The sequence below is a fragment of the Pongo pygmaeus genome, chromosome 13, assembly GCF_028885625.2.
Source record: "Pongo pygmaeus isolate AG05252 chromosome 13, NHGRI_mPonPyg2-v2.0_pri, whole genome shotgun sequence".
NCBI lineage: Eukaryota > Metazoa > Chordata > Mammalia > Primates > Hominidae > Pongo > Pongo pygmaeus.
In genome coordinates, this window is record NC_072386.2 from 107,840,158 (window position 1) to 107,867,821 (window position 27,664).

The following is a 27,664-nucleotide window of genomic DNA, read 5'->3' on the forward strand; positions in this document are numbered from 1 at the left end:
CTCTCTCCAGAAGCAGTTCAGAAGATAGGAATTTGACTGTAAGTGGCTTACTTGGAAAGTGATTTCAGAAATAACTATTAGAGGAGTTAGGAAATAAGGCAGGGAAGAAAAAGAAGGCCATAAAGAATAGTTCATAAAGCCAGATGCCACTGTGGGCAACAGAAGGTACATTGTGCTGGGGCAGTCTGAGAACAACAGAAATGCCTCGAAGATAGCCCACTGGAGTGGCAAGGGAGGTGAGGCATCTGTTAACCAACTCCCAACAATCAGCAGTTAAGGACTGTGCTTGAAGGTCCAGTGATTCCTGGCACTGCAGCCTTCCCCAAGCATGGGCAGAGGGGTACCGAGCTGCCAAAGAACCTCTAGCCAAAGAGTCACATGTGCTGGCAACTGAAAGTCAAGCCAGCATTCATGGAGAGGGTCAGTGTTGAGGGCATGTGGGCTGGATACCAAGAGTGTCTGCTATAAAATCCAAGTGGAAATGAGACAGGATCTCCAATCTGGCCTAAATCTGCCAACCAGCAATCAACCAACTCACCAACCAATTAAGAAATAATTACAGCTACTAGCTGTGCTGATATTCTAAGATGTTAAAGATACAGAAAGAACATTCAAGTGCTTTATCACTCTACTGATGCAAGTAGTCACATCAGTACACAATGGTTCCTCAGAATCAGAAACAATTCTAAGCAAAATGGTAAAAAAAAAAAAAAAAAAAAAAAAAAAATCTCCTAATATGTTAGTGGGTAAGAGGTGGGATTATCGAATACCCTTAGGTAATTACATGCTAACTCTTGCATGCTAATTCCTTTCTGGAATATTTCCTATAAAACTTAATCCTTCAGGAACCATCTAAAAGGCCACCTCTTCCATAAGATTTGCTCTAGTGGTAAAATGAGCTGATCTGCTAGGCTTAACTCCCTGTGACCTACCCCAGATCCCTAGGTTGTGCCAGACATAGGCAGTTTATACACATTCCTGCACTTCCTCATCCTTGAGCTTCAAATCAGACAGGTTTCATAATTAAGATATTGTGGAACCTCACTAAGGATGCAAGCTGCTCTAAATGACTGCCCAAAGCTAAGGGCACAGCCAAGGGAAACATCTATAACTCCCTCCCTCCCTAAATGCCATGGGATCCAGTAATAAGCACGCCTACAAAGCAAAAAGGAAGCACACATACAACAGGAACTCACACACACACAAACACAAAAACATAGAAACAATCTGGTTACAAAATATATCTTCACCAGCTTCTACAACTGGTTGTACTTTAAGACGAAATATGCAAAAAAATTGGCAAGTTAGGTGTTACTGCTCCATGCTGACCTTTTCCTAACAGAGTCAAAAGAGCCACCATCAACATTAGAGTGCCAAGTTTACTGACAGTGCCATGGAGATGCCAACTTGAAAGTTCCCATCTCAGAAAAAGACCAGCAAGGCTACTGAGCATGGTGCGTCCCTTTTCTCCTAGATAACTACCCTGACCCATGTCTAGCACCTGCAAAAAAAAGTTGCTTTTAATAGGTGTGCATTTTTTCTTCTTCCTTTCATATTTTTTGTAATTATTATTTTCGTTTTGCTTTAAAAATCACTTTTCTCCACTAGGGTAATAAATCACTGAAGACAAGATCAACTGATGAATAATACAATTAGTGGGGATAAACTTTTTAGAGAAACAAGATATTTGTAGAGCCTCAAATTATCTCCCCCAAATGCTTGTTAATTACTTTAGTGGTCTCAACAAATGTTCACAAATTATTTGAAACTTTCCTTCTAGGAGGTGGATCTTAATCCGCCTCTTCTTGAGCGTATGCTGGATTTAGTAATTTGTTTCTAAATAATAGAGTGTGGAAAGAGAGAAACAGTAACTTGAGAGTGGAGAAACCTGGCAGCCACCACCTTGTACAAGTCATCAAGTACATAATTAGTCGGTTGATACCATGTACCAGGATGGAATGAGAAGAGCACTTCATCTTTGTGGCATTCTTTGTCCAAATCTAGAGACCCTAAACTAATTCCAAAAATAAAAATAAAAATCAGACAAGCCCATATGGAGGGACATCCTACAAAATACCTGACCAGTGATCTTCAAAGGTGTCGTGATATTAAACAAAGAAAGGCTGAGGAGGAGGAGACCATGGAGACATGAGATCTAAATATGGTATCCTGGATTGGATCCTAGTACATTAAAAGGGCATCAGTGGAGAAACTGGGGAAATAATAACAAGGTCTTTAGTTAATAGTGTTGCACCCTGGGATCACTTAGTTGAATCTCATCACATTAGAGACAGGGGAAAGCTCAGAAAGAGGAGACTTGACCACAGACACTCAGCAGTTCATTTCTTGTTAATATCTTAGTACATACACATATACTATGTTTATGAAAGATATTAACACTAGGGGAGGCTGGGTAAAGAGTATATGGGAATTCTCTGTGCCATCTTTGCAAAGTTTTTGCAAATCTAAAATTATTTTCAAGTAAAAAATCTTAAAAAATGCAAAAACAAATAAACATCAATAAAAAAATTCCTCCTCCCAATGGTGTGGTTACAAGCCTTGGAACGGGGCACCCAAGAGCTGGCTCCTGACTTCAGCTCACTCTCTGACTTGGTTGATACCTTTGCCTCTCAGGGCGCAGTTCCTCCAACAGTTTCATGATGTTTCATGATGAGGGAAGGAGGGAGGGGTGATTTAGTAGTTTTCAAGCCATGTTCCCCAGGGCGCAGCTTTGATGGTATGTGGGGTGAACTGAGAAACTGAAGTCCTGCTCCTCCAACTCCTCTGAACCTCCAGCCAGAGCAGACCCACTTTGTTGTTACATATCAGGTGTCTATGTGGACATAAACAATGCCAATCATTGTGTTTCATTTGATGAATGTGTTTCATTTGATAAATAGTTTCTGCTGTAAAATGTTAAAAAGCACTGGAATAGATCATAAATGTGGTTCCCTTCTAAACTTATTTTCATTACCACCCTGACAAGTCTTTCCTGAATTAACTGAGAATGACTTAAACACACTGTTATTTTTCTCCTTCCCTCTCTTGTCCATTAGCTTTCTGTGGGTAAAAGCCATGTATGTCTACCTGCGTTCATCAGTCCCCAGCCCTTGTCATGAAACAGTGGTCGATATCAGGTGAATTAATGTTGGATAGAATTCCTGGAGTCAAATAACCTCTTGGAAAATAAGTGGGTATGGGATAAATCCCTGACCCCAGGGACTTACCAGCATCATCTTCTGGGAAAAAGATCTTAACTAAGAGGGAGCAGTTGTAAATTATTGACTGAAGTTCAAATCCAAGGCCTGAATCAATGTTTCCTTCCTCCAGGAGGCTTTCCTTAATCACTATGGCTAGAAGTACACTGTTTCTCCTCTGTGTTCCCACCGTCTTAGGTCTGTGCTTCTGATACAGTGCCATCTTGAATTCCCTGAATACATGACTCAGGACCCTGGTCCAAAAGTATGAAAACCTTCATCTTGGAATAAAGATTAAGTGCTTAACACAGGACCTTGTGCATATAAGATGTTCCATGAAGGTTGAAGAAGCAAATGAACAAGCTCCAGGTCCCTTGTTTCAAACGGGTCAAAACAAAACTCTGACAGATCAGGGTTTGAAATCTAACTCTGCCAGTTCCTACAATGTGACATTAGACAAGCTGTAATGTCTCTGGGGCCCCAGCCTTAAGTCTGTCACTCTAGTTAATACTGCTAATAAACTCTGTTGACCAGATCACAATTCCAGGGGTCTAACAAAAAACTTGACACATGCTGAGTGGGTTGTTCCAGAAATATTAGTTGAATAACTAAATTGTGACCTTTCAGCTTCCTTACCTGTAAAATAACAATACAAATACCTACTTTGCATGGCTGTGGTAAATTAAGTAGCACAGCATAAGACAAGCAATCAGCACAATGTCTAGTGCATGACAATGGCTCAATAAATGTTTGTTTTTCTTCTAGTCTTTTCCCATTAGGTATTCTCTCCAATGAGGGGACTAACTTAAGTATTTCTCCCAGCCATGTGTTTCATTATGGAGGCCAAATTAAGAATCCAAGGTGCTTACATTTTAGCAAAAGACGCTAGACCACGGAGTGTGGCATGGGGTGTAATGTATTCACAGTAGCTATGCTAAGAAAACATCTAGGCCCCCAGTTGAGAGACTATGGCAGCATCATTAGCATAACAGGTGTCTTTGCTACAAGAATGACACTTTAAAGACAAATCTCCCCCAATGCATTCCCCAAATGCAAGAGAGCATATTTAATTACACTTAATGCCATCTTCTCCTCTATTTCTGTGCTTGAAGGGGACATATCACCCCACAAAATTGGGAAGGTTTTTTATAGAAATGGCTAGGATCCAGAACTGCTTCTTAGCTCCAAGGCCCAAAGGAAAAATGTCAACAATGGTTCTTCGGGGAAGGAAACATGGGCTTTATTTGTTTGCTTGAAGAATATCCAGCTGAGAGAGAAAATGATGGAAAGAGCAGAACACACTGGGACCTACAAGAGCTGAGGTTCAGCGTGGGCAAGGCCCAGTGTGAATCATCATCATAGATTATTTTTAATGCTCACAGCAAACAAAATGGTGTAAGTCCAGCCATCATTCTGATTTGCATACAAGGAAACTGAGGTTTAGCAGATATGAATAGTTTTTCCAAGGCTGCATAGCTAGTGATTGAGGCACTTAAAGTTGAACCAAGGCCCATGATTTTTTTCCTCTTTATCTACTGTCCCAACGGTTTCACTTTTGGGGCACATACTCTGCAAGAGGCACTGTGCCATGAATTTCATATACATCATATCTCACTGAATCCACATGCCCATTGGATAGTATTTTTCGTATTTTACAGAAAAGAAAGCCGTGGCTCAAAAAGTGAATTGCCCTAAATCACAAATAAAGATAATAGGAAATTTGGGATTTAAACCCAAATTTGTCCACCTTTTATCCTCAGTGTCACATTACCTTGCTGTGTGAGTTTGAAGGAGTAAATTTTCATCTCTGGGTATTAGTTTTTCTTGTTTAAAAAAAATACTTTTCATGGTGGTAAGAAAACTCAACATGAGATCGTGAGATATACTCTCTTTACAAATGTTTAAATGTACAACACATAATAGTTTGCTATAGGTGTAATGTGGTGCAGCAGATCCCTAGAACTTATTCATCTTGCTTGGCTGAAACTTTATACCTGTTAGGTAATAGCTGCTCATTTCTCCCTCCCTCTAGTCTCTGGAAATCACCACTCCACTCGTTGATGTTATGAATTGAACTACTTGAGGTATCTCATATAAGTGGAATCATAAAGTATTTGTTTTTTTGTGACAATGAGGGTCACAGAGACATTAAATTGCCCTCGTGCCTCTAACATGCCACAATTTCATGAGTTTCTTTGTCATGAACTTTTCCCTATTTGCCACCACAGGGCATTCCTAACCTTTCAATTATCCCCAAGGGATGCCCCTGTACCTGGCATAAGGATGTTTGGTCTCACCATTGAGTGGCTCTGTGATCTTGGACATGATAAACTTTTCTAAACTTCAATCTTCCCATCTATAAAACAGAGCTAATACTGATAACAAAAGCTACAATATTAATACCTAATTGTTTTCAGGATAAAATGCAATAGTAAATGTGTGGATATTGTCTTGAATCTGCCAAAGCACTGTACAAATATTACCTAGCATTATTATAACTATTATCACTTAAGTGGAATGCATTCTTTTAAAGGTGATTAACTTTTGCCAACATACAGTTGATTCATGAAAGCATAAATGGTCCTCATTGACCCATACATGAAAATCCTTGTTTTCCAAGATCTTCTCTTCAAAGCTCCTTACTCAGTTTTGAACAGATACTTTCAAATGGATACTCACAGCATTTTATCAGGAAGATGAGAAAATGTTATTTTAGCATAGCAGAGCGGCTACTAGCACAGACCTGGGATTCCCACATCCTGGGCTTGTATCAGTCCATTTTTATGCTGCTGATAAAGACATACCAGAGACTGGGAAGAAAAGGAGTTTTAATTTGACTTATAGTTCCACATGGCTGGAGACACCTCATAATCATGATGGAGGGTGAAAGGCTCTTCTTACATGGTGGCAGCAAGAGAAAATGAGGAAGAAGAAAAAGCAGAAACCCCAATAAACCCACCAGATCTCATGAGACTTATTCACTGTCATGAGAATACCATGGGAAAGACCAACATCTATGATTCAATTACCTCCCCTCGGGTGCTTCCCACAACATGTGGGAATTCTGGGAGACACAATTCAAGTTGAGATTTGGGTGGGAACAAAGCCGAACCATATCATTCCGCCCCTGATCCCTCCAAATCTCATGTCCTTACATTTCAAAACCAATCATGCCTTCCACAGTCCCTCAAAGTCTTAAATCATTTCAGCATTAACTCAAAGTCCACAGTCCAAAGTCTCATCTGAAACAAGGCAAGTCCCTTCCACCTATGAGCCTGTAAAATCAAAAGCAAGGTAGTTACTTCCTAGATACAATGGGGTACAGATATCGGGTAAATACGGCTGTTCCAAATGGGAGAGATTGGCCAAAACAAAGAAGTTACAGGGCCTATGCAAGTCCGAAATTCAGCAGGGCAGTCAAATTTTAAAGCTCCAAAATGATCTCCTTTGACTCCAGATCTCAAATCCAGGTCATGCTGATGCAAGAGGTAGATTCCCAACGTCTTGGGCAGCTCCACCCCTGTGGCTTTGCGGGGTACATTCTCCCTCCCAGCTGCTTTCATGGGCTGCCATTTAGTGTCTGCAGCTTTTCCAGGTGCACTGTGCAAGCTGTTGATGGATCTTCCATTCTGGGGTCTGAAGGATGGTGGCCCTCTTCTCACAGCTATACTAGGCAGTACCCAAGTAGGGACGCTCTGTGGGGGCTCCAACCCCACGTTTCTCTTCCATACTCCCGTAGCAGAGGTTCTCCATGAGGGCCCTGCCCCTGCAGCAAACTTTTGCCTGGGCATCGAGGTGTTTCCACATGTCTTCTGAAATCTAGGCAGAGGTTCCCAAACCTCAATTCTTGCCTTCTGTGCACCTGCAGGCTAAACACCATGCGGAAGCTGCCAAGGCTTGGGGCTTCAACCCTCTAAAGCCACAGGCTGAGCTGTACATTGGCCCCTTTCAGCCACACTGGAGAGGCTTGGACATAGGGCACCAAGTCCCTAGGCTGCACACAGCACAAGGACCCTCGGCCCAGCCCACAAGCCACTGTTTCCTCCTGGGCCTCTGGGCCTGTGATAGGCGGGGCTGCTGTGAAGGTCTCTGGCATGGCCTGGAGACGTCTTCCCCATGGTCTTGGGGATTAACATTAGGCTCTTTGCTACTTATGTGAATTTCTGCAGCCAGCTTGAATTTCTCTTCAAAAAAATGGATTTTTATTTCCCACTGCATCATCAGGCTGCAAATTTTCTGAACTGTTATGCTGTTTCCCTTTTAAAATGGAATGCTTTTAACAGCACCCAAGTCACCACTCGAATGCTTTGCTGCTTAGAAATTTCTTCTACCAGATACCCTAAATCATCTCTCTCAAGTCAAAGTTCCACAAATCTCTAGGGCAAGGGCAAAATGCTGCCAGTCTCTTCGCTAAAACATAACAAGAGTCACCTTTGCACCAGTTCCCAACAACTTCCTCATCACCATCTGAGACCACCTCAGCCTGGACCTTATTGTTCATATCACTATCAGCATTTTTGTCAAAGCCATTCAACAAATCTCTAGGAAGTTCCAAACTTTTCCACATTTTACTGTCTTCTTCTCAGCCCTCCAACTGTTCCAATCTCTGTTACCCAGTTCCAAAGTCGCTTCCACATTTTCAGTTATCTTTTCAGCAACTCCTCACTCTACTGGTACCAATTTACTGTATTAGTCCTTTTTCACATCGCTGATAAAGAGATACCTGAGACTGGGAAGAAAAGGAGGTTTAATTTGACTTACAGTTCCACGTGGCTGGGGATGTCTCTTAATCATGGTGGAGGGCAAAAGGCACTTCTTACATGGCAGTGGCAAGAGAAAATGAGGAAGAAGCAAAAGCAGAAACCCAATAAATCCACTAGATATTGTGAGACTTATTCACTATCATGAGAATAGCATGAGAAAGATCAACCCCCATGATTCAATTACTTCCCCCTGGGTCCCTCCCACAACACGTGGGAATTCTGGAAGATACAATTCAAGTTGAGATTTGGGTAGGAACAAGGTCAAACCATATCAGGGCTCGAGTCTGAGCTCCACCCATTCTAGTAGAAGACTTTTCCCTCCTGAGCCTCAGTTTTCTCACAGGTAAAGGTTAGTTAACAACAGCCTTCTCACTGGAGTGCTGTAGAAATTAGATAAGGGAAGAGTGTGTGAAGTGTTTAGTGCTATTCTTGGGACATAAAAAAGACTCAGGATATGGTATTATTAATAACAAAGTTTTACCGATGCACAAACAGCAGCAGCCAAAAAGATGGGGTCATGCACATGAGCACACAGAAGCAGAACAGGATGGCTCAGGTGTCCGTTTTCATTGCCCATTCCTCCATGCCTCCTGCTCTAATATGTACCCTTTCACATGGTGTTAAAGGATGAAAAACGCATTTGCTTAAAATCCATCTGCTTTTTATAACTTCCAGAGACCAAAATCTGCACAAGCAGCAGTTCTTTGTGGCTCCTAATTAATTCCTAAACAAAGACTGCTCTGGCAGCAGCCCAGTTTATGAAACCAATTGACCTCCTGGTATAGAAATGATGACACAGATGTTGTTGCTATGTCACAGCCTCATTTTCCACTTTGCATCACTTGGTCAGGCCAGACATATCTTCACCTTCTGAGGAGTAGAAGATAGTCCCCTGGGTGGCTCTGAGACCCTAATTGTTATCTCCCATGGTTATGGGCCTTTCTCAACTCAGGCGCCTCCCAACAAAAGTCTGGAGTGGAGGCCTGGCATGGTAGCTCACATCTGTAATCTCAGCACTTTGGGAAGCTGAGGCAGGCGGATCATGAAGTCAGGAGATGGAGACCATCCTGGCTAACATGGTGAAACCCCATCTCTACTAAAAATACAAAAAATTAGCCGAACGTGGTGACATGTGCCTGTAATCCCAGCTACTCAGGAGGCTGAGGCAGGAGAATCGCCTGACTCCGGGAGGCGGAGGTTGCAGTGAGCCAAGATCGCACCACTGCACTCCAGCCTGAGCAACAGAGTGAGACTCCATCTCAAAAAAAATAAATAAATAAAGTCTGGGTTGGAACAGGCCAGAAAACATCACCTGTCTTTGGTTAATCTGAGGGCTTCCCAAGCTAAGAAATCTCTAATCTATAGGGTTCTTGGGAGGCTACCAGTAATAATAATCACAGCGGCCTTGAACCCAGTGTCTATTATGTACCAGGCACTCTCCTGTGCATTTTGCCTGCTTTATCTCATTTCACTCCACACAATCTTTTAAGATATGAGTTAGCATCTTAAATTCTAAGTCAAGAAAACAGAATATTGGAGATATGAAGAAAGGCTTCACAACACTGGAGCTGCCACGGCACTTCGTATAGGTGAGTTACCAAGAACTTCTTTCAAGTTATCTCATCTAGGTCTCACTCCATCACTGTAAGGTTCTGACAGGTTAGACAACTATTTCCAGGTCATACAAGTAGTAGGCCAAGAAATGGTCTTCATAAGGTGTGGGCCTTTCCTCTGAGTTAGTTGTTCTTCCAATTGGATTAGGAACTCACTCTTATAACCCCAGATAACCTTAATTACCTCCTTAAAGGCCGTATCTCCTAATACAGTCACATTAGGGGTTGAGCTTCTTAATCAATACGCTAATGAAGACAGCATGGGCTCAAGGCAGAATCTAGGTCTTGGGTGGTTGTGTGACCTTGAGCAATCTCAGGCTTTTCATCCAGAAAATGAGTATATTCTCACACATTTCATCTGTGAATAATCATTAACCACCAAAGTTCTTGCCATTGTATATCAAAGACTGCCTTTCCTCTATTCTCCAATATCGTCTTCCTCATTTCCATCAGAAACCTCACCACATGCACCTTTAGCATCCATTTTTTCTATCAACAGTGTTTTCAAAGCAACCTAGGCTTTTCCAACATGCACTTCAAAACTCTTTGTGGCCTCTACCCATTACTCAATTCCAAAGCCACTTTCACATTTTTAGGAATTTTTTTTTACAGAAACACCTTACTTCACAGTACCAAAATCTGTATTAGTCTGCCCACACTGCCATCACAGCATACTAAAAACTGGATGGCCTCAACAACAGAATTTTATTTTCTTACAGTTCTGGAGGCTGGAAGTCTAACATCAAGGCACCAGCAGGGTTGGTTTCCGGTGAGGCCTCTGCTCCTAGCTTACAGATGGACACCGTCTTGCCCTGTCTTCCCATGGCCCTTTCTCTGCTGTGGGTGTGCTTTCACTGATGTCTCTTACCTCTCTCTCTTTTTTTTTGAGATGGAGTCTTACTCTGTTGCCCAGGCTTGAGTGCAGTGGTGCAATCTTGGCTCACTGCAACCTCCGCCTCCTGGATTCAAGGGATTCTCCTGCCTCAGCCTCCCAAGTAGCTGGGATTACAGGCATGTGCCACCATGCCTGGCTAATTTTTGTATTTTTAGTAGAGAAAGGGTTTTGCCATGTTGACCAGGCTGTTCTCACTCGAACTCTTATCCTCAAGTAATCCGCCTGCGTTGGCCTCCCAAAGTTGGTGTCTCTTCTCTTAAAGACACAAGTCCTGTTGGATTAGGAACTCACTCTTATAACCCCAAATAACCTTAATTACCTCCCTAAAGGCCGTATCTCCTAATACAGTCACATTAGGGGTTGAGCTTCAACATATTAATTTGCAGGGGAACACAATTCAGTCCATAATATCTGCCATTCTGAATGAAAACACCTGCTTAATATATTGTCAGGAGATTTTAATGAAATTTTAAATGGGATCAAGTTCTATTAATGTTAGTTGGTCAAGAGCATTTGAGCTTCAAGAACAGCTACAATTTATTGAGAAATTTCTATTTATCAGGCACCAAGTCTACTTAACATGGATGCTTCCATGCCTCACAATGATTTTATTTGAGAAGGTATTATTGTTGGCACTACTTTACATTTGAGGAAACCAAGCCTCAGGAGAAGGCAAGTAGCTAGCCCAAGATCACATGGTTATCAAAAGGCTGAAAGATCCCATCCAACAGACTCTCCTCTCCCATACCAGGCTGTTGCAATCATTCTGATGGCCCAGACCTGCCCTGCAAGTGGGAATCCTTCACCTGAGAACATCTGCTATCAGAAGAGAGAGGAACTGCCCCTCATCTCCCCCCAGACAGCCTCTGGTGACTTTACACACCATCTAAACAAAGCCTCTGGCACAGCCATCAACATATTTCACTCCCTATTAAGGAAAGCCGAGAGAGGGCAGGCCTCTGGACACTTCATTAGGGGAACATCAGGACACATAAGGACTGTAATAAAACAGGAACTGAAGAGGGTGTCCATGGGGAAAGCCCGGAGCCGCTTGTGCTTGTGCCCCTGCAGAATTTGAGAGGAGGAAGGGAAGGCTGAGGGCACAGAGAGACAAGGGCGGGGGAGAGGGGGATGAGACAGGGCTGCCATGGGAAAGCAAAAGCTTTGCTGCCAACGGAGCAAACACAGGATGTGGATCCCAGCTCAGTCTCTCCCTAGCTGTGTGGTCTTGGGCAAGGCCATTTCACTTGATGTACCACAATGATCCAATCCATAAGACAGAGATATCAATGCTTGCCAGGTGGGATTTTGTGAGAATTAAATAATAATTTTAAAAATTAGCATGTTAAGGCTGTGACTTTCCCACTAATGGCCTCGATGAACTGTAGGTGGACATGAGGGCGATCTGGCTGCAACATCTGTCACCCCACTGACCTCGAGGGTTGATTCAGCTGATCTGTCTGGTGAGGCAGGTGTCCTCTTCCCCCCTCACTGCTCTATGTATGTCCCTCCCAAAGCTGCATGCTCCGTTGAAGAGGATGGCCATCCCCAGTAGAGGAGGACTGTTTTTTGGTCAAGGGCATACAGTAGCTGCACGCCCCTGCTAGAACCTCCAAACAAGCTTTCAATGAGCTGTAAGTTTATGATTCTCCACCTTTGTAAATTCCCCAAAACCTCTAATTGGTGTTCAGATCAGGCATACGTAGGGAAAGTTTCAGGAAACTATCTTTTAAACAAACACACAAGAGAATTCTTTTTGTTGTTGGTAGCGGTAGTAAATTTATTCTTGAAACCATTTCAATGAGATATATTAACATGTAAAAAGCTGTGCATATTTAATATATATAACTCAATGAAATGGAACCTTGGTACCCTGTTAGTGGGAATGTACATTGGTACAGCCATTATGGAAAACAGTAGATAAATTCCTCAAAAAATTAGAAATGGAACTACCATATGATCCAGAAATTTCACCCTAGGTAATTCTTATGTAGGAAGAAGATCCTGCTTCACACCTAGTGAAACACCAACAGTAAACAGGAGAAAATAATATCTGGCAATTTTTAAACCTCCTAGTAATAGTGGTAGTGCAAGGACTTTAGAATCAAGATACTTGGTTACCAATATTATGTTACTTACATAGGATGAAATATATATTATCTGTGGATTTTAGTCTCCTCTTGGTGATAAGGGTAAACTACCCTAAATAACTTTTTCAAGAAATAAGTAAAATAATGCACGTACAGTTCCCTGCATATTCCCCACCATATAGTAAGTGCTCGGTATTATTTCTCTGATAGATTCATTTTCACCTAGCTCTTGCAAATAACTTGTAATAATCCCTCCACTGTGGAAAACATAGACACAAAAAAATTTTCTACCTCAATTCCAACCTCACATTTTGTTTAATCAAGCAATTTACAGGGGGTAAAAATAATTAGTGGTTTTAAATGCTTTAATCCAAGCAGGCGCTGCAATCATGATAAATCATCTCTGACATATGCCCAGCTCCTCCAAGTGACAGATGACAAACAAAAGGAGGACAAGGTCCTCCCGTCACAGGCGGAATCATTGAATTAATAGAAGAATTATTGCTTCTGAAATCCACTCCAGTCCTATTGAGGAGAACGTTCCAATTTATCAAAGCCAAATGAACATTAATTGCAGCAGTCTGGTAAGTTTTCCAGCCACTATGACCTTCATTGAATTTTAATCCAAAACAGATAAGATTTCCTTCCACACAAGAGGAAACAACACAATTAGCTCAAAATGACAGCTAGATTATGAAGCAGGCACACACAAACAACACACACACATTCACACTCACACACATTCCCAGTGAAAATATTGATTCTGCTTGACTTAAAATTCAGCACAAAGGAGGTGAGCAGAGAAAAAGGTAAATAAATACAATCACCACATCTGCATAACCCCTTCCCCCTCTTCATTCAGGAGAGAAATTTTAGAGGAGGGAGCCAAGATGGAGAAGGTGGCAGGCAGTAATGGAGACAGAATTTCTGTTAACTGCTGTAATTAATGTTATGTCCCTTCAGGGAGAGATTAGGAAAAAACAGAGAAGGAAGGAAGAAAAAACAAGTGTTATTTTGCTATTAAAGACGCCCTTGAGCTGGGAACATTAGCAGCTGAAGTTTGAATTGGGTAATTGTTTGACTGTATTGGTGGATTTGCAGACAGGATTACCACAGTGAAGTGAAATGTAGTTGCGCTGAACCTACAGCGTGAGTGCCTCCCTCAGCATGGAGCAAGGGGCCTTCTGCTGGGTGCAGTTTATAGCCTGACACAGGCCCACTGCCCTGAGATTTAGATGGGAAGGCCAGCTCTGTCATTAACCTGCTGTAAGACATCGTGAGTCACCCTTTGAGACCTAAAAGCTTTGTTTTTGTATTTATTTTCACTCTATTAAAGGGGTTGAACTGGAGTTTTTAAAATGCATTTGTTTTTTGAGAATTAAATCTGAAATTTCTACTTTCATTAATTCTAAATATCTGTAGCCAGAAAGAACGGGCTGCCGTCTTCCACGGTCCAGGATCAGGCTTGCCTCAATATCTCAGAGTCTCGTAATTGGATGATTATGGAGATGAACTCCTAAAAAGTCCTTATCCATCCTTGCCCCCTATAAGAAAGGAAATATTATACAGCAGATGGAGCAGAGAGCTCATTTGGAATTAGAAATGTATGTTTAATTCTGGGCTCGGACACTGGCTATGTGATCATACTAGAGAGTTGTCTTAACCTTCTAGACCTTGGTTTTATCATTTGTGAAAACGGAACAATAAAAACAGCAATATCAATAGTATCATTAATACAACATTTGTATAGAGTTTGCATATTTACCAACTTTTAACCGTAGAAACTATTACTTTCACCATTTTACAGTTGAGAAGACAGAGGCACAGAGAAGTTAAGTAACTTAACCAATGTCACTCTACAAGTTACGTGGTGAGGCCAGGATTCCAATCCAGGCAGTTCTGTCCCAGAGTCAACATTCTTGTTTTGGGTTTTAGCCTTTTTATTCTGAAAGAATTATAGACTCACAGGAAGTTGCAAATTTAGTAGAGAGCTCTTGTGTACTCTTCACTCAGCTTCCCCCAATGTCAACATTTTTCATAACTATAATAAAATAATGAATACCAGGAGATTAACCATGATTCAACACTATTAACTAAACCACAGACCTTAGGCAAGTTTCACAAATGATGCCTCTTCCAGCTTATGGTAGCTCTTGGTTTTCCTTGGCTTGGGCTACATAATGCTCATTTCTCCCTCCATCTTCATATCATATTCCCCTGTGCCTTCTCTTCTGTGTGTCTCTCATAAGGACTAATTTTTTTAATTTTTTCACTAACGTCCTTGTTTTTCCACTAATGTTTTTGTTTTGGTCCAGGATCTCACATTGCATTTAGTTGTCATGTCTCCCTAGTTTCCTCCAATTTGTGACAATTACTGTTTTCCTTGTTGTTGTTTTTGTTGTTTATGATCTTAACACTTTTGACCATTGCTTGTGAATTATTCTGTAGAATGCCCATCATTGGGTTTGTCCATATTTTTTCATGATTAGAATGGTTATACATTTTTGGCAAGAAAACCACAGAAATGACACTGTCCTTATCAGTGCATTATTTCAGTGGATTCATAACGTCAATGTGTCTGATGAGTGAGGATGTTAATTTTGATGACTTGGTTAAGGTGGTGTGGTCAGTTGAATAGCGGGTCCCAGAAAGATATGCCGACACCCTAATCCCTGGAGTTTGTAAATGTTACCTTATTTGGAAAAAAGGGTCTTTGCAGATGTAATTGAGTAAAAAATCTTATGTATAACAATCTGAGTCATCAAGGTGAACCCTAAATCCAGTGACATGCATCCTAATGAGAGGCACACGGAAGAAAAGACACAGGAGAATGTAGTATGGAGGCGGACATAGAAATTAGCTTTCCACAGCCCAAGCCAAGGAAAACCAAGAGCTACCATGAGCTGGAAGAGGCAAGACAGGATTCTCCCTTCGAGCCCCAGGGAGAGTGTGGCCCTGCCAACACCATGATTTCAGACTTCTGGCCTCCAAAAGTGTGACAGAATAAATTTCTGTTGTCTTAAGCTTCTTAAATTGTGGTAACTTGTCACGGCAGCCTTAGGAAGAAAATACAAGTGGTATCGGCCAGATTTCTCCACTGTAAAGTCACTATTTTCCTTTTGTAATTAATAAATGTCTGGGGGGGGACACTTTTGAGACTCTGCAAATACCCTATTTCTTCTCAAAATTTCACCATTAATTTTAGTATACATCAGTGGATCTTGTCAGTACTAATTATTACAGTGGTGATTGCCTAATGGTGATTTTCTTTTTTTTTTTTTTTTTTGGATTGCAAAAATTTATTAAAATTGGAGCATTGTTTTAATCTTCTTGTGCCATGAGACTCCATCAGGCAGTCTACAAAGACCATTGGGAGGCTGAGGATCACTTGAGCCCAGAAGTTTGAGGCTGTAGTAAGCTTCAGAGGCCACTGCACTCCAGCTTGGGTGAGGCAAGACCCTGTCTCAAAAAATAAGACTTTCAAGCAGTAAGCTGCATGCTTGCTTGTCGTGGTCATTAAAAACCCTAGTTTAGGATAACAGGTCTGCCTGTTTGAAGATGAAAAATAATACCCATTTAAAATTTGCCCTACTCAATTTCCTTCTCAGTCACATTTTAACTTTTAAACAGCTAATCACTCCCATCTACAGATTAAGCTGTATATGTCACCAAAACCGCCTAATGGTGATTTTCTGTTTCCCTCTTTCCTTCTACATTTATTAATTGGAATTCTACTGTAAGAAAGAGCAATCTTTTCTGCCCCATTTATTTATTTAGTCAATTATTTATATCAGTATTTTAAAGTCAATATTCTTAATAACCTCCCAACATAGCTCAAAGGATGTTTGTGAAGGCCAAGAACGATAACAGAGTAGGAAGAATATTTTTAGAGGCCAAAGAGAAGAAAGGGACCTTCTCTGGGCACCCTGCTGATGCTTCATGAGCCCTTATCATTTATTTCTCCTCTCAGCCCCATAAATGTGGATCTCTCGCTTATATACAGCTCAGGAGAAAGTGAGGTTCAGAAAGGTTCAGTAACGTGCCAAAGGACACACAGCAGTAAGGGAAAGAATCACAGTTTAAGTCCTCATCTGTCTTGTCTCCAAAACCATGTGATTCCCACCGAATCAAGCTGTTTTCTGAAGACTGGGAAGGAGGGAGAAAGGGGGATTAATTGAAGGGAGAGGCAGAAGTTCCAATATATCCAAATCGAAGCTCACTTTCCGTTTTTACTGTGGGCTTATTTGGGGCATATGAGAAAGGGAGTAAACAGTGTGAACCTCACTGCATTATATGCACACAGCATTCATTTTGTGTTATTGTTAAAACACCACACAAAAGCCCCAGGTTCTTGAAGGGGAGGAAAATGTGGAACAGGAGGCTGGGGCGGAGGAAGTCGGGAATGGTCACCAAGGGGACACACGCCCTGACTCTCTTGCCAACCTGTCCACCCCTCCCCATTTTGCTTCCCTGCAATCTCTGGATCTCCCCTCTCCTTCCCTTCTCCCAGACTCCCTGTTGCAATCCAGTCCATCCTGCCCTGCCATGGCCTCTTCTCAGATCCACAGGGCTGGGTGCCCCTGCCTCCAGCCCTCTCATCTCTGCTGGTTGCTGTCTGGGCCTGACTGCCTCCTCGGCCTCGGATCACCCCAATTGCCCGCCCTTTACTCCATCTACCTCGCTACCCCTACTCCCAGCCCTTTCTTGAGGTTGAGTTCCATCTGCTTTTCTTACTTGCTCTCTGTCTCTCTCTTTTCCTGTTCCCTTCTCTCTGTATCACTTCTTCCATGCTTTTTACTCTCTGTTTCATTTTCCCCCATCTCTGCTTTTATTGCTAAATCTCTTTCTGTCTGTTCTTGCCAATTCTCCTTTATTTTTCTATGTCTCTCCCATCCTTGGTGCCCCATTCTCTCAGTTTCTTCTTTATTTCTCTCCATCTCTGGTAATTTCAATATACCTAGTATAGAATAGTTTCTCAATCAACATGGGTTGCATGTTTCTGTCTGTATTTTCTTCTGCTTCCCTCTGTCCATATTATATATACATAGCTATAGCTATAGCCATGGCCATAGCTATAGCTATACACATTCTTATTCTGCATTCTGCTTTGGCCAGGAGTTTCAGTGGAACTGCCTTCAGGCCCTTTTCCTGAGCTGCCTCTTGCCATCTCCAGGATACCCTTGTCAAACTTTTCCATCTGGGCTTGATCATTGGCCCACACTAATGGGACAGGGATGAAGAACATCCATTCTCCAGCTTCGTTTTCCCCATCTATAACATGAAGGTGGGGTATATTCTATTGCTGTGGCAATTGCTTGCATGTGCACCCCCTGTAAAAGAATTGCACACCCTGCCATTGGCTCTGGGCTTGGCCATGTGATGTGCTTTGGCCGACAGAATGTAAGAGAACCCACATCTGAGCATCAGTTTCAAGAGGCATCCTAGATTTCTGCCAGCTGTCTTGCTCATTCCCTCTGCCATGAAAACCAAATGTTTCAAACTGGGTCTCTCCTTCAGCCAAAGTACCAGAAGGAGAAGACAAGCAGAGCTGAGCCTGCAGTGACTGCAGCTGCCGATGTGTAAGGTGCATGAGAAGTAAAGCATGGTGTGGCCAAGGCACTGAGATTTAAAGTGGTTTGTTTGCAGAATAAACAAGCAAGAGCTGACTAGCCTGGAAGAGTTGGATTCTGTGAGGTCTAAGGTGTTTTCAGCTCCAAGATCCCACTATATTTCATACTTCTACTGTTTTTTTGGAAACTCTTGCTAAATGCTTTTATGTGCATTAAGTTTGATGTTATGATTTTAATTTTATTTCCATTTTGCAAATGATCACACAAGAAACTCAGAGAGGTGAGATGACTAGCCTGCATTTCTATAGCTGGTATGTGGTAGTCTAAGCTTGAAACCAGGCCTCCTGAAGCCAAATTCCATGCTCATTCTACTTCGCTATGGTGTATCTCTAAATGTTGTAAAAAATAAGCATTTCCTGTATTTCCTACACACGGAAGCTATGGCTTATTTTCCTACTTTGCCCACAGGCCTAGCTAGAGACCCTGCAGGCTTTTAGTGAAAACATGTTGTTGAAGCAAGTCAAGACCAAGCCACAAGGTTCATGTGACTTAAAATTTTAAAGTATTTTTTAAAGTCTATACTTACAATATTAAAAGTTCTACTTTCTGGAAAAAAAAAAACATGAATGATACTCATGGGGTATGGCCCACTTATGTAAAAAAGTACTTGGGATATTTGTGTTACAAAACTTAATCATACCTTGGCAATTGATATAAGCTTAGTATCTTCATTTTTAGATGGGTGCAGTGAGGCTAAGAAGGGGATGTGACTTGCATAAGATCATGGAGCATATCGGTGGCACAGCAGAGACACATAACTATTTGTGCTGCGTGTATTACATGGTTTTTCCACTACTAGATGTTTGCCATCCTCACATTTTAAATAATCCCTCTCAGGATCTGTTTTCCCTACTACTCTGCCTTTTCTCTGAAAAGCATTTGGGAATCACAGTCTGTAACAGCTTGGCTTCTCCTACCCTAGTTGTCCGGAGTGACCTTCAATGATATTACTTATAAATAACATGGTGGCAGTATTAGGTTGATGCAAAAGTAACTGTGGTTTTTGCCATTGAAAGTAATGGTATTTCTCAAAGTTTCACCATTAATTTTAGTATACATTGGTGGATCTTGTCAGTAGTGGTATTACTTTCAATGGCAAAAACCACAGTTACTTTTGCACCAACCTAAATATTTATTGTTTTCAGTTGAATTGGGTCCTCCAAAAGCAATATGTTAGGCTCCTAACCCTCAGTACTTCAGAATGTGGCCTTATTTGAAGACAGTGTATTTATAAAAATAATCAATTTTTCAGTGAGGTTGTTAGGGTGGGACCCAGTCAGAGTGCAGTGGCATGATCTTGGCTCATTGCAACCTCCGTCTCCCAGGCTCAAGCGATCCTCCCACCTCAGCCTCATGAGTAGCTAGGACCACAGGCTCACACCACCAAGGCCAACTAATTTTTTGTATTTTTGCTATAGACAGGGTTTCACCATGTTACCCAGGCTGGTCTCAAACTCCTGAGCTCATGTGATACACCCATCTCGGCCTTTCAAAGCAGTAGGATTACAGGCTTCAGCCACCGCACCTGGCCTCTGGTGTCCTCATAAAAGGGGGAGAATTGGGGCATAGAGACGGACATCACGTGGGCAGAATGCCATGTGAAGATGGAGTTCCGCTGCCATAAGCCAAGGCACTACCAGAACCTAGAAGGAAAGCCTGGAGCAGATCTTTCCCTGGTGCCTTCAGAGGGTGCATGGACTTGCAGATATCTTGATTTTAAACTTCCGGCCTCCAGGATTGTGAGATAATAAGTATCTGTCGTTTAAGCCACTCAGTTTGTGGTACTTTGTTATTGCAGCCTAGGAAGCTGAGTAATGAGTTAGCAGAGTAATGACATTTATAGAACCAGGGCTGTGTGTCAGGCTCCAGCATATGTGCTTTATATCTATCATCTCTGATGATTCTCACAGCAGCCCCTCTTTAGATAGGTAATTCCATCAGAGAAAATACATGCTCAAATCCCACTACTACTAAGTCAGTTATGGAGCCAGAATGTGAACCTCAGAACACACAGAGTCACAGCTCTTGCAAGTTAGTTATACTCCCTGTGCTTATTTTCTCAACAGTAGAGCAGGAGTAATAATAATATCTATTGAGATTACTGTAAGAATTTAATGAGTTAAATACATGTCAAGTACAATCACACTAAGCACTGTAAAAGTGCTTGGGCATTATTATTTTAAGATTCTTCAATGTCTTGATTACTCAGTTATTATTTCTACTCAGTTATTGTTTCTCTTAAGATATGGCCCCAAAAATAAACACAATATTTCATTTCTCACCCAGTACCTCTAGAATTATTTGTTCAGAAACCTAGCCTTTTATTAATTCAACTTAAAATATAAGACCACTTTTAGCAATGAGACCCCATAGTTGGCTCAATCTGAGCTGGTGGCTGATTTTGTAAAAAGCTTTTTTTTTTTTCCTATCTCTTTTTTTTCTAGCAGATAGGCTTTTCATTGCTAGATGTAATAGGCAGGTAAACCATTACGTGATTTAATGATTAAATCAATGAATGAAGGAATATGCTATGAATGAAAAAGTGTCATGGTTGGAGCAATGATGTAAAGCCATCTTTTACAGAAACCTTTAAAAAGTATTATCCCAATATCACACCGATCCTCCAAACAAAGCTACTGAATAAGAATGGTAATAATAATTTCTTAGATTTGTGTGACATTATATATTCCTCAAAGTATTATTCTGTGTTATTATATCACAGAGTCATAGATCATCTAAATTGGAGGCAACTACAATAGTCATCTAATTTAACTATTATTCCTCTCTAAACCCCAGCGACTTTGCCTGCACAAACTCAGGGAGAAGAAATCCACAACTTCTTGATTCAGCCTACTCCACTGATGGATAGCTCAGACGCTTTGAAGGGTTTGTCCTGTCGTGCATGAGAATTTTGACCCCTTGGAATCCTGAATCCTCCCTCACTGGAGGCCAGCAATACAAATCCGTGGCATTTTCTTTGGGATGATCCTTTTGAGAGAAACATGCCCTCACAATTCTTTTCTTCTTCTACATCAAACCAAACATTTCTTTTCATCCCCTTTCTCAAAACATTTTGCCACCACAAAGACAAAAGGGAAAAAACAAAAGCGCCAAGATAAAACGTATTGGTCTCAAACAGTTTCTATCTAGGAACTCTTGTGGAAATCTTTAAAACAAGACACATCACATTAAAATGAAGTTATATTTCTCACTGTTAAAAAGGGGGAGAGGAGGAAAGAGTAGAATTATATGACCAACCCTCTGAACCACAAGTGATAACTATTTTTGTTGAAAGCAACTTTGATCTATGCAAAAGTGAAATATATCTTGAAATGCCAATGTGACAATGGCAATGGCAACAAAAAGCAAAATGAAAAAAAAAACAAATAAATGCAAAAACGAAACAAGAAGCTGTGATCACATCTGCTAGGACCTACTGCATTTCCTCATGCCTGCGTGAAGCAGATAAACTCTTCCCACTTTCTTTTTTTTTTTTTTTTTTGAGCAGAGTCTCGCTCTGTTGCCCAGGCTGGAGTCCAGTGGCGTGATCTTGGCTCACTGCAAGCTCCACCTCCCGCCTGCAAGCGGGCGGATCACGAGGTCAGGAGATCAAGACCATCCTGGCTTCCCACTTTCTAAATAAGGATACCAACACTAAAAGAACCTCTTTCTCTATCCTGCAAGTTTGCATATGTAGATCACAAACTTAGCTGGCAAATAGTTAGGGGCCCATAATAGCTTGTTCTGATAAACAATGTAAAGTGCACCCCAGGATTCAAGCCATGGTTTTCCTCTGACTTTGCACCTGTAGCCAAATCACTCAGCCTGCTTTGGATTTCTTTTCTCCTATCTATAAAATGCTGGCATGAGCAACTCCTGTCCCTAACTGACAAGTTTCCAATTCACCTGGAGTGAATACTCTATAAATAACAGACATGATAACCCTCACTATAGCTAACATTTTAATAATGGCTACTGCTTTTTGAGCACTTACAGAATGTCAGGCACTGTGCCATACAGAACTGTGCCCAAGCACACAGACTCTCAATTTGGACAGACCAGAGTTGGAATCTCAACTTCAGCACTTATTGGTGATGTGGATGGGCAAGATGCAAAAATCCCACTAACTCCCAAGCCCTCATCTGTAAATGAAGGGCAACAACATTACTTATCATATAGAGGCATTGGAACAATTAGATGAAATAATAGAGGTGCTGCACTTTGTGCCTGGCATACAGAAAGTTCTCAATGGTGGCAGTCATTATTTTCATTGCGCAGGGCATTTGTGAGTGTGATCTCATTCTGAGCCTAGAAAAAAAATCTCTAAGTATTGGGGAATATTATCCCAGTTTTACAAATGATGACGGTAACTTGGCCAAGGGCACAAAGGTAGTGATAGAGACATTATTCAACCTTGGAGTTGATTTCCAAGTCATAAACCCTCATAAAGTACCCATGGATTCCACATACGGTACAGTCTTTGTAAGAATTCACTCATGAAATCTTATCAATTTAAATAAACAACAGATGCATAGAGAAGGAAAATGCTGGCCTGTTATATAGATTAAGGGCATAGTTTCTGAAACCAGCTTATATAGAATGAAAAATTGGTTTTGCCACTTAACCTTTGTGTGATCAATGTCACGTAGACAGGTATTTATTAACATTTCAGACTCCTCATGTGAGGGACAGTATCCACCTTAAGGTTTGTTGTGAGGATTGAAAGTGATAATATGCAGAGAACAAAATTTGGAACACTGCTTGGCATATAGTAAATACTCAAAATAAATGTCAGGTATTATGATTATTTCTCTAGATCAGGCAGCAAAATAGCAGCAAATATAAGACTAAAGCCAATGTCTTTTTACTCCTAAGTTGGAGTTCTTTAAACATTGCTTCAATGATAATATTAATAGCCATTTGTGACTATGCACTCAGTATGTGCCAACCTGGGTATTAGGCACCATTGTATGTTTTTTCCACTCTTTTCCCCACTCTTTTCAATAATTTTTCTCCACTCTTTTCAATAATTCTGTGAGATTGGTATGATCAGTTTTGTTTCATAGATAGGGAAACTGAGGCTCAGAGGCATGAAGGGATGTGCCTAATGTAAAATTACCAGGAAGCAGGAAGTAGAAGAGACTATATTCAGAGCCAGGTCTGCTGAATTCCATCGCTCTGCTTTTTTTCTCTGCATCCTGCCACCTGCACAGCTGAGGAGCTGAGGAGGGCATGCTGAAGCTGGGGCAGAGGACAAGAGGAGATGACTGTTTACTCTCACTTTCTGGACTGGGTTCAGAGTACCTCCTTGCTGCATCACCTTTTGCGATATTAATATTCAGATGATGCAACCTTTGGGACAAGGTAGATGCTCGACTCTAGCCTTCACATGCCTACAGAGCATGATGGCTCCACCCTAGGAGGCATGGATGGTAGCAGGTTCCAGTGACTGAATAGGAGCTGGTTTCCCTGCATGGGTGAGTAGGATATTTGTGCTGTCAAAAGGAGATGGAGTGCATAGACCCTAGCCTCCAGACTTCTTTGAGATCTGACTAGAAGATTTGGGTCTTCTCACAAACCACCTTGGAACTTCACCAAAGATGAAAACAATAGTGTATCCAGCAGGGTCAGGGCCATGATGTCATGGATTGCCAAACACAAGTTTTAATCCTGGGGAAATCCTGGTCCCAGAACTGCCTCTTTGTTAGCCCAGCAGACATAGGCAAATCAATTAAACGCATGAATCTCAGATTTCTCAATTGTGAAATGGGGAGACAGATCCCAGCCATCTTAAATGTAAACACTCTTTTTGTTCTTGCTGCGTTGTCTGTGGCCAGAATGACAAGGGTAGAGTCTGAGCCACAGAGAGGCCTGACCTCCAGGCCAAGCCCTGCTGACTGACTAAGGGAACTTAGACAAGTCCTAGCCCATCCCAGACCTCAGTATCAAACTACAGAATAAAAGGGAATAAATCAGCACATCTCAAGTTTTTCAACTAAACTGCCCCTATTAACAAAAGCACATACCCTTAAGTGCCAAGCTCCTCTGATCTGAGGGCTTGTTGTGTCTACATAACTATTAGTATAATCCTTGTTCTATAAGTGACAAAAACAAGACAAAGGGCTCATACCCTGGTTCGGCGTCAGAGAGAGACCTCAAGTCTGTGCTCCAAGTCTGTGCTTATGACTGTCTTCCTACCTCTAGAGAGAGCAGGGTTCTTGGCATGCCCCACCTCTAAGAGGCAGAACACCTTGGGGTTCAGTGTCTCCAAGACATGACTCTGTTCCCTGAGGGGAGGGCAGGGACAGGAGAGATCCAGATTATGGAGCCCTGAATGGGGGAAGGAACTTTGGATCACATGGTGGTAGCCTTGGGCCACTTTGGCTCATGGGCGGGGAGGGTCTGAAGTGTGCCAGCTTCCACGTTACCTACTCTGCCAGCCAAATCTTGAACTACAGGGAATTTCAGTGACATCTGGGTCTTAGTGAGTTATTATTTCAAAGCTGAACTTACTGAGCAAAAGGGAAAGTTGAGGAAAACCTACCATCCTGGGGAGAAAGTCTGATTCAGTGAAACTAACACTGGGCCTGGAGGCAAAAAAGACACATTGGAGGCTCATTTATAATTGAGATAATACTATCTAGGTTACTGGGTTACAAGAAGGATACATGTAAGTAAATGTGCTGAAACACAGAAAATGTTTAATGAACATTGGTCAAAATTGAGTCTCACTCTCAAATGTTAAAGGAAGAAGAGCATTCACACCCTTCAGCCTCTTCCTAACATTAGATGGTGTCCCACACCCCATGAGGAACTCAGCAAGCGCCCTGAGATGGTGCTTACAAATTTGCACCCCAAACTTAGCATGCAGGCACCCACTTGCTTGGTGTGAGGCTGCATCATTTGCTAAATATACATATGGAAAAAGTCTATCACACTCATTCCATGAATAACACAAAGGCCTTGATTTGTTCCTCCACGTGATGAGCATGCGTAAGGTCCAAAATTAACATTGCTGTCTGGCTGGGGAGTGTATGTGTTTTTCCAAAAAGAGAAAACTTCTAAGATCTTACTCAGCCCTAATCAGACATTGAAGAGAAACAAGAAAGAGAGTAAAACTAAAGGTCTGCTCCATTGTAGAGTCTCAAAAAATACTGCTGATTGTTAAATTGAAGGAAGAAATGAGGGGTGAGAGGTAGCTCTTCTTTGCTGAGTGGCTTTATGCCAATCACTTCACCCCTCTGGGGCATACCCTCCTCATATGTATGTTGGAGATACCATTTCCTAACCTTGGGTATGTGGCAGAGCCGTACTAAAGAAGAAAAGGAGAAGTAAATGTAAGAGTGGCTTTGAGGAATATAAAGCACTAGAAAGATGTGAAGTTTCTTCCTGAGCCCATTAGACCCTGTGCTTTCTACATACTGGATTTATTTTCTGGTTTTGTTTTTCTATCTACCATGCAATGCCAATAAATATAGCTTTTTAAAGAAAGTATATAATATAACCTCAGATACTTTTAGACTACCACTCAAGTGATTCCAGCCCTAGTAACCTTCTGGGTGGAGGCAGCAGACTCAGAGTTCTGTATCATGGGGCCAACAGAGCTGAACAGCCACATCCTCTCTCTGCAAACATGTGGAGGTGATTCGCTGGACCTCATCCATTCTTGGCAAGAGCACAATGAGATAATTTCCATACATGTGTCCAGTACAGTGCTTAACAAATGGTAGATACTCAAGAAATTCTTGAATTGAGAGAAAACAGGGTGTACAGGACATAGTTCAGGCTTAGTAGCCAGATATGCTTGGATTTGAACACTCAAGAGTAGCTCCATCATTCACTGGCTATGTGACCTTGGGTAAGTTTCTTTGCCCCTCGGCCACAGTATTCACAACTATAAAGAGAGTTATGGAGGGGCTTCTGTGGACCCCCACAATGGCTACGTCCAGCCCAGCTCCAAGGGCCACCATGCAGTTGTTGCCAGGGTTAAAACACCTGACACATCAAGGGCACTTAGGAAAAGGCAGCCTGTTCTGGTTTTATTCCAATTTTGTTTGTTCAGTCATTCTTGGAATAGCCAGTTGTATTCTGAATCACCAAACCTCAGCCCTCAGCAAAGCAGGCCAAGCACATGACAGATGTTAAACAGCTATTCCCGGAGACGTCAGCCAAAAGGCTGAGGAGTTGGAGACCCTTTATTTTCTTCTCTGAAGCACAATTAGTTTGTCACAGCTGACAGATGATGGATGGGTATGCATCAGTCCAAGTGACATCACAGAATCCATCTGATTTTCTGTTTCTCATTCTAATCTCTTGAGTTTGGCTTTTTCCTTCCATCTGTGGACAATTCCCCTCCCCCTCCATCTCTCCACCCATTCCTCCCCCACGCAATCCCCGACCCCGATCACATTCCCCCGTCACTCACCATCACAGAAATGTGGAGGATGTGCATCTGCTCCTCAACAATCTCCGAGGGCTCCTGGAGAGTGGGGGCGGTGGCTTGGGCCAGCTGCCCGGAGCTGCTCATGGAGACGTGGAAATACAAGGTGCCATTCTCCAGCCACTGCTGTCTCCAGTGCACCAGCGAGATGTCCGCCGCTGTGCCAGACATCTCTGCAAGACAAGACCCGAGGCACTGGGTGAGCTGTACGCCTGGCCTCGGTGCTCCAGGGAGGAAAAGAGCCCACATAATCCAGAGCTCAGAAGGCATTCATTTTTTGCCAGGATATCTTTCCTCACATCAAGTCTATGAGATAGGGATCATCACTTTCATTTATAGATGAGTCAACTGTAACCAAGATTCACCTAAAGTAACAGAGTAGTGGAAGCAGGGTTTGCACCCACATCTGTCTGAGGCCCTTTTTAGTACATCACATGTGATCAGGTAATTCATTCTACTCTGATAGTGGAATGCAACTAAGGATAAAAGTGCTTTCATTCTTTTGTGGCTATGAAACTAGAAGAAGATGAAGGAAAGAAATCCATGAAAGGAGTGGGAGTTGAGAGTGTGGATTCTTTAGAAGTTGAGCTGGAAGTACTCATGGCCAAACCTCGGAGCCAGAAAGGCCCAAGAGAGCATCAGCTCAGCTGAGGTAGCTCAGGGTCATCTTGCATGGGAAAGGAGCTTGCCAAGAGGGTTGCCCTGAGCGTGTTCCTCTTGCTTCCACAAGAGCAGCTCCATTTTTTGTAAGGTATATACTGCACTCCCAAGCAAGGAAATATTGGCACAAAGTTTCCTTGGCTTAAAAATACTGGCAAAGCTACTGCCCCATGCCAACATTCTCATATAGCCAGTGAGGAGTGAGGACTTTCTAGTAAATTGTAAAATTCAGTCACCCGACTTGAAGTTTCTAACTCATCTCTATGCTGGTTTTCCTTCTGTAAATACTTTTAAAGTGATTATCATTTGAATAGTATTTCTGTTCAATGTATCATACCTTTTTATTAGTAAAAAAGGGTCATGGCATAAGGTGCTG

The 27,664-nt window shown here is 41.9% G+C and overlaps 1 protein-coding gene across 5 annotated transcripts in view; it reads right to left on the reverse strand.

Annotated features, from left to right (window-relative positions):
• The window catches only part of ASTN2 (astrotactin 2), a 999,842-nt gene that overhangs the window by 846,045 nt on the left and 126,133 nt on the right, over window positions 1-27,664 (reverse strand). For all 5 annotated transcript variants that reach the window (XM_054500794.2, XM_054500795.2, XM_054500792.2 and 2 more), the window contains exon 2: window positions 26,614-26,801. In XM_054500794.2, coding sequence (XP_054356769.1) covers window positions 26,614-26,801 — 188 coding nt within the window. The remainder of the gene's footprint in view (window positions 1-26,613; window positions 26,802-27,664) is intronic.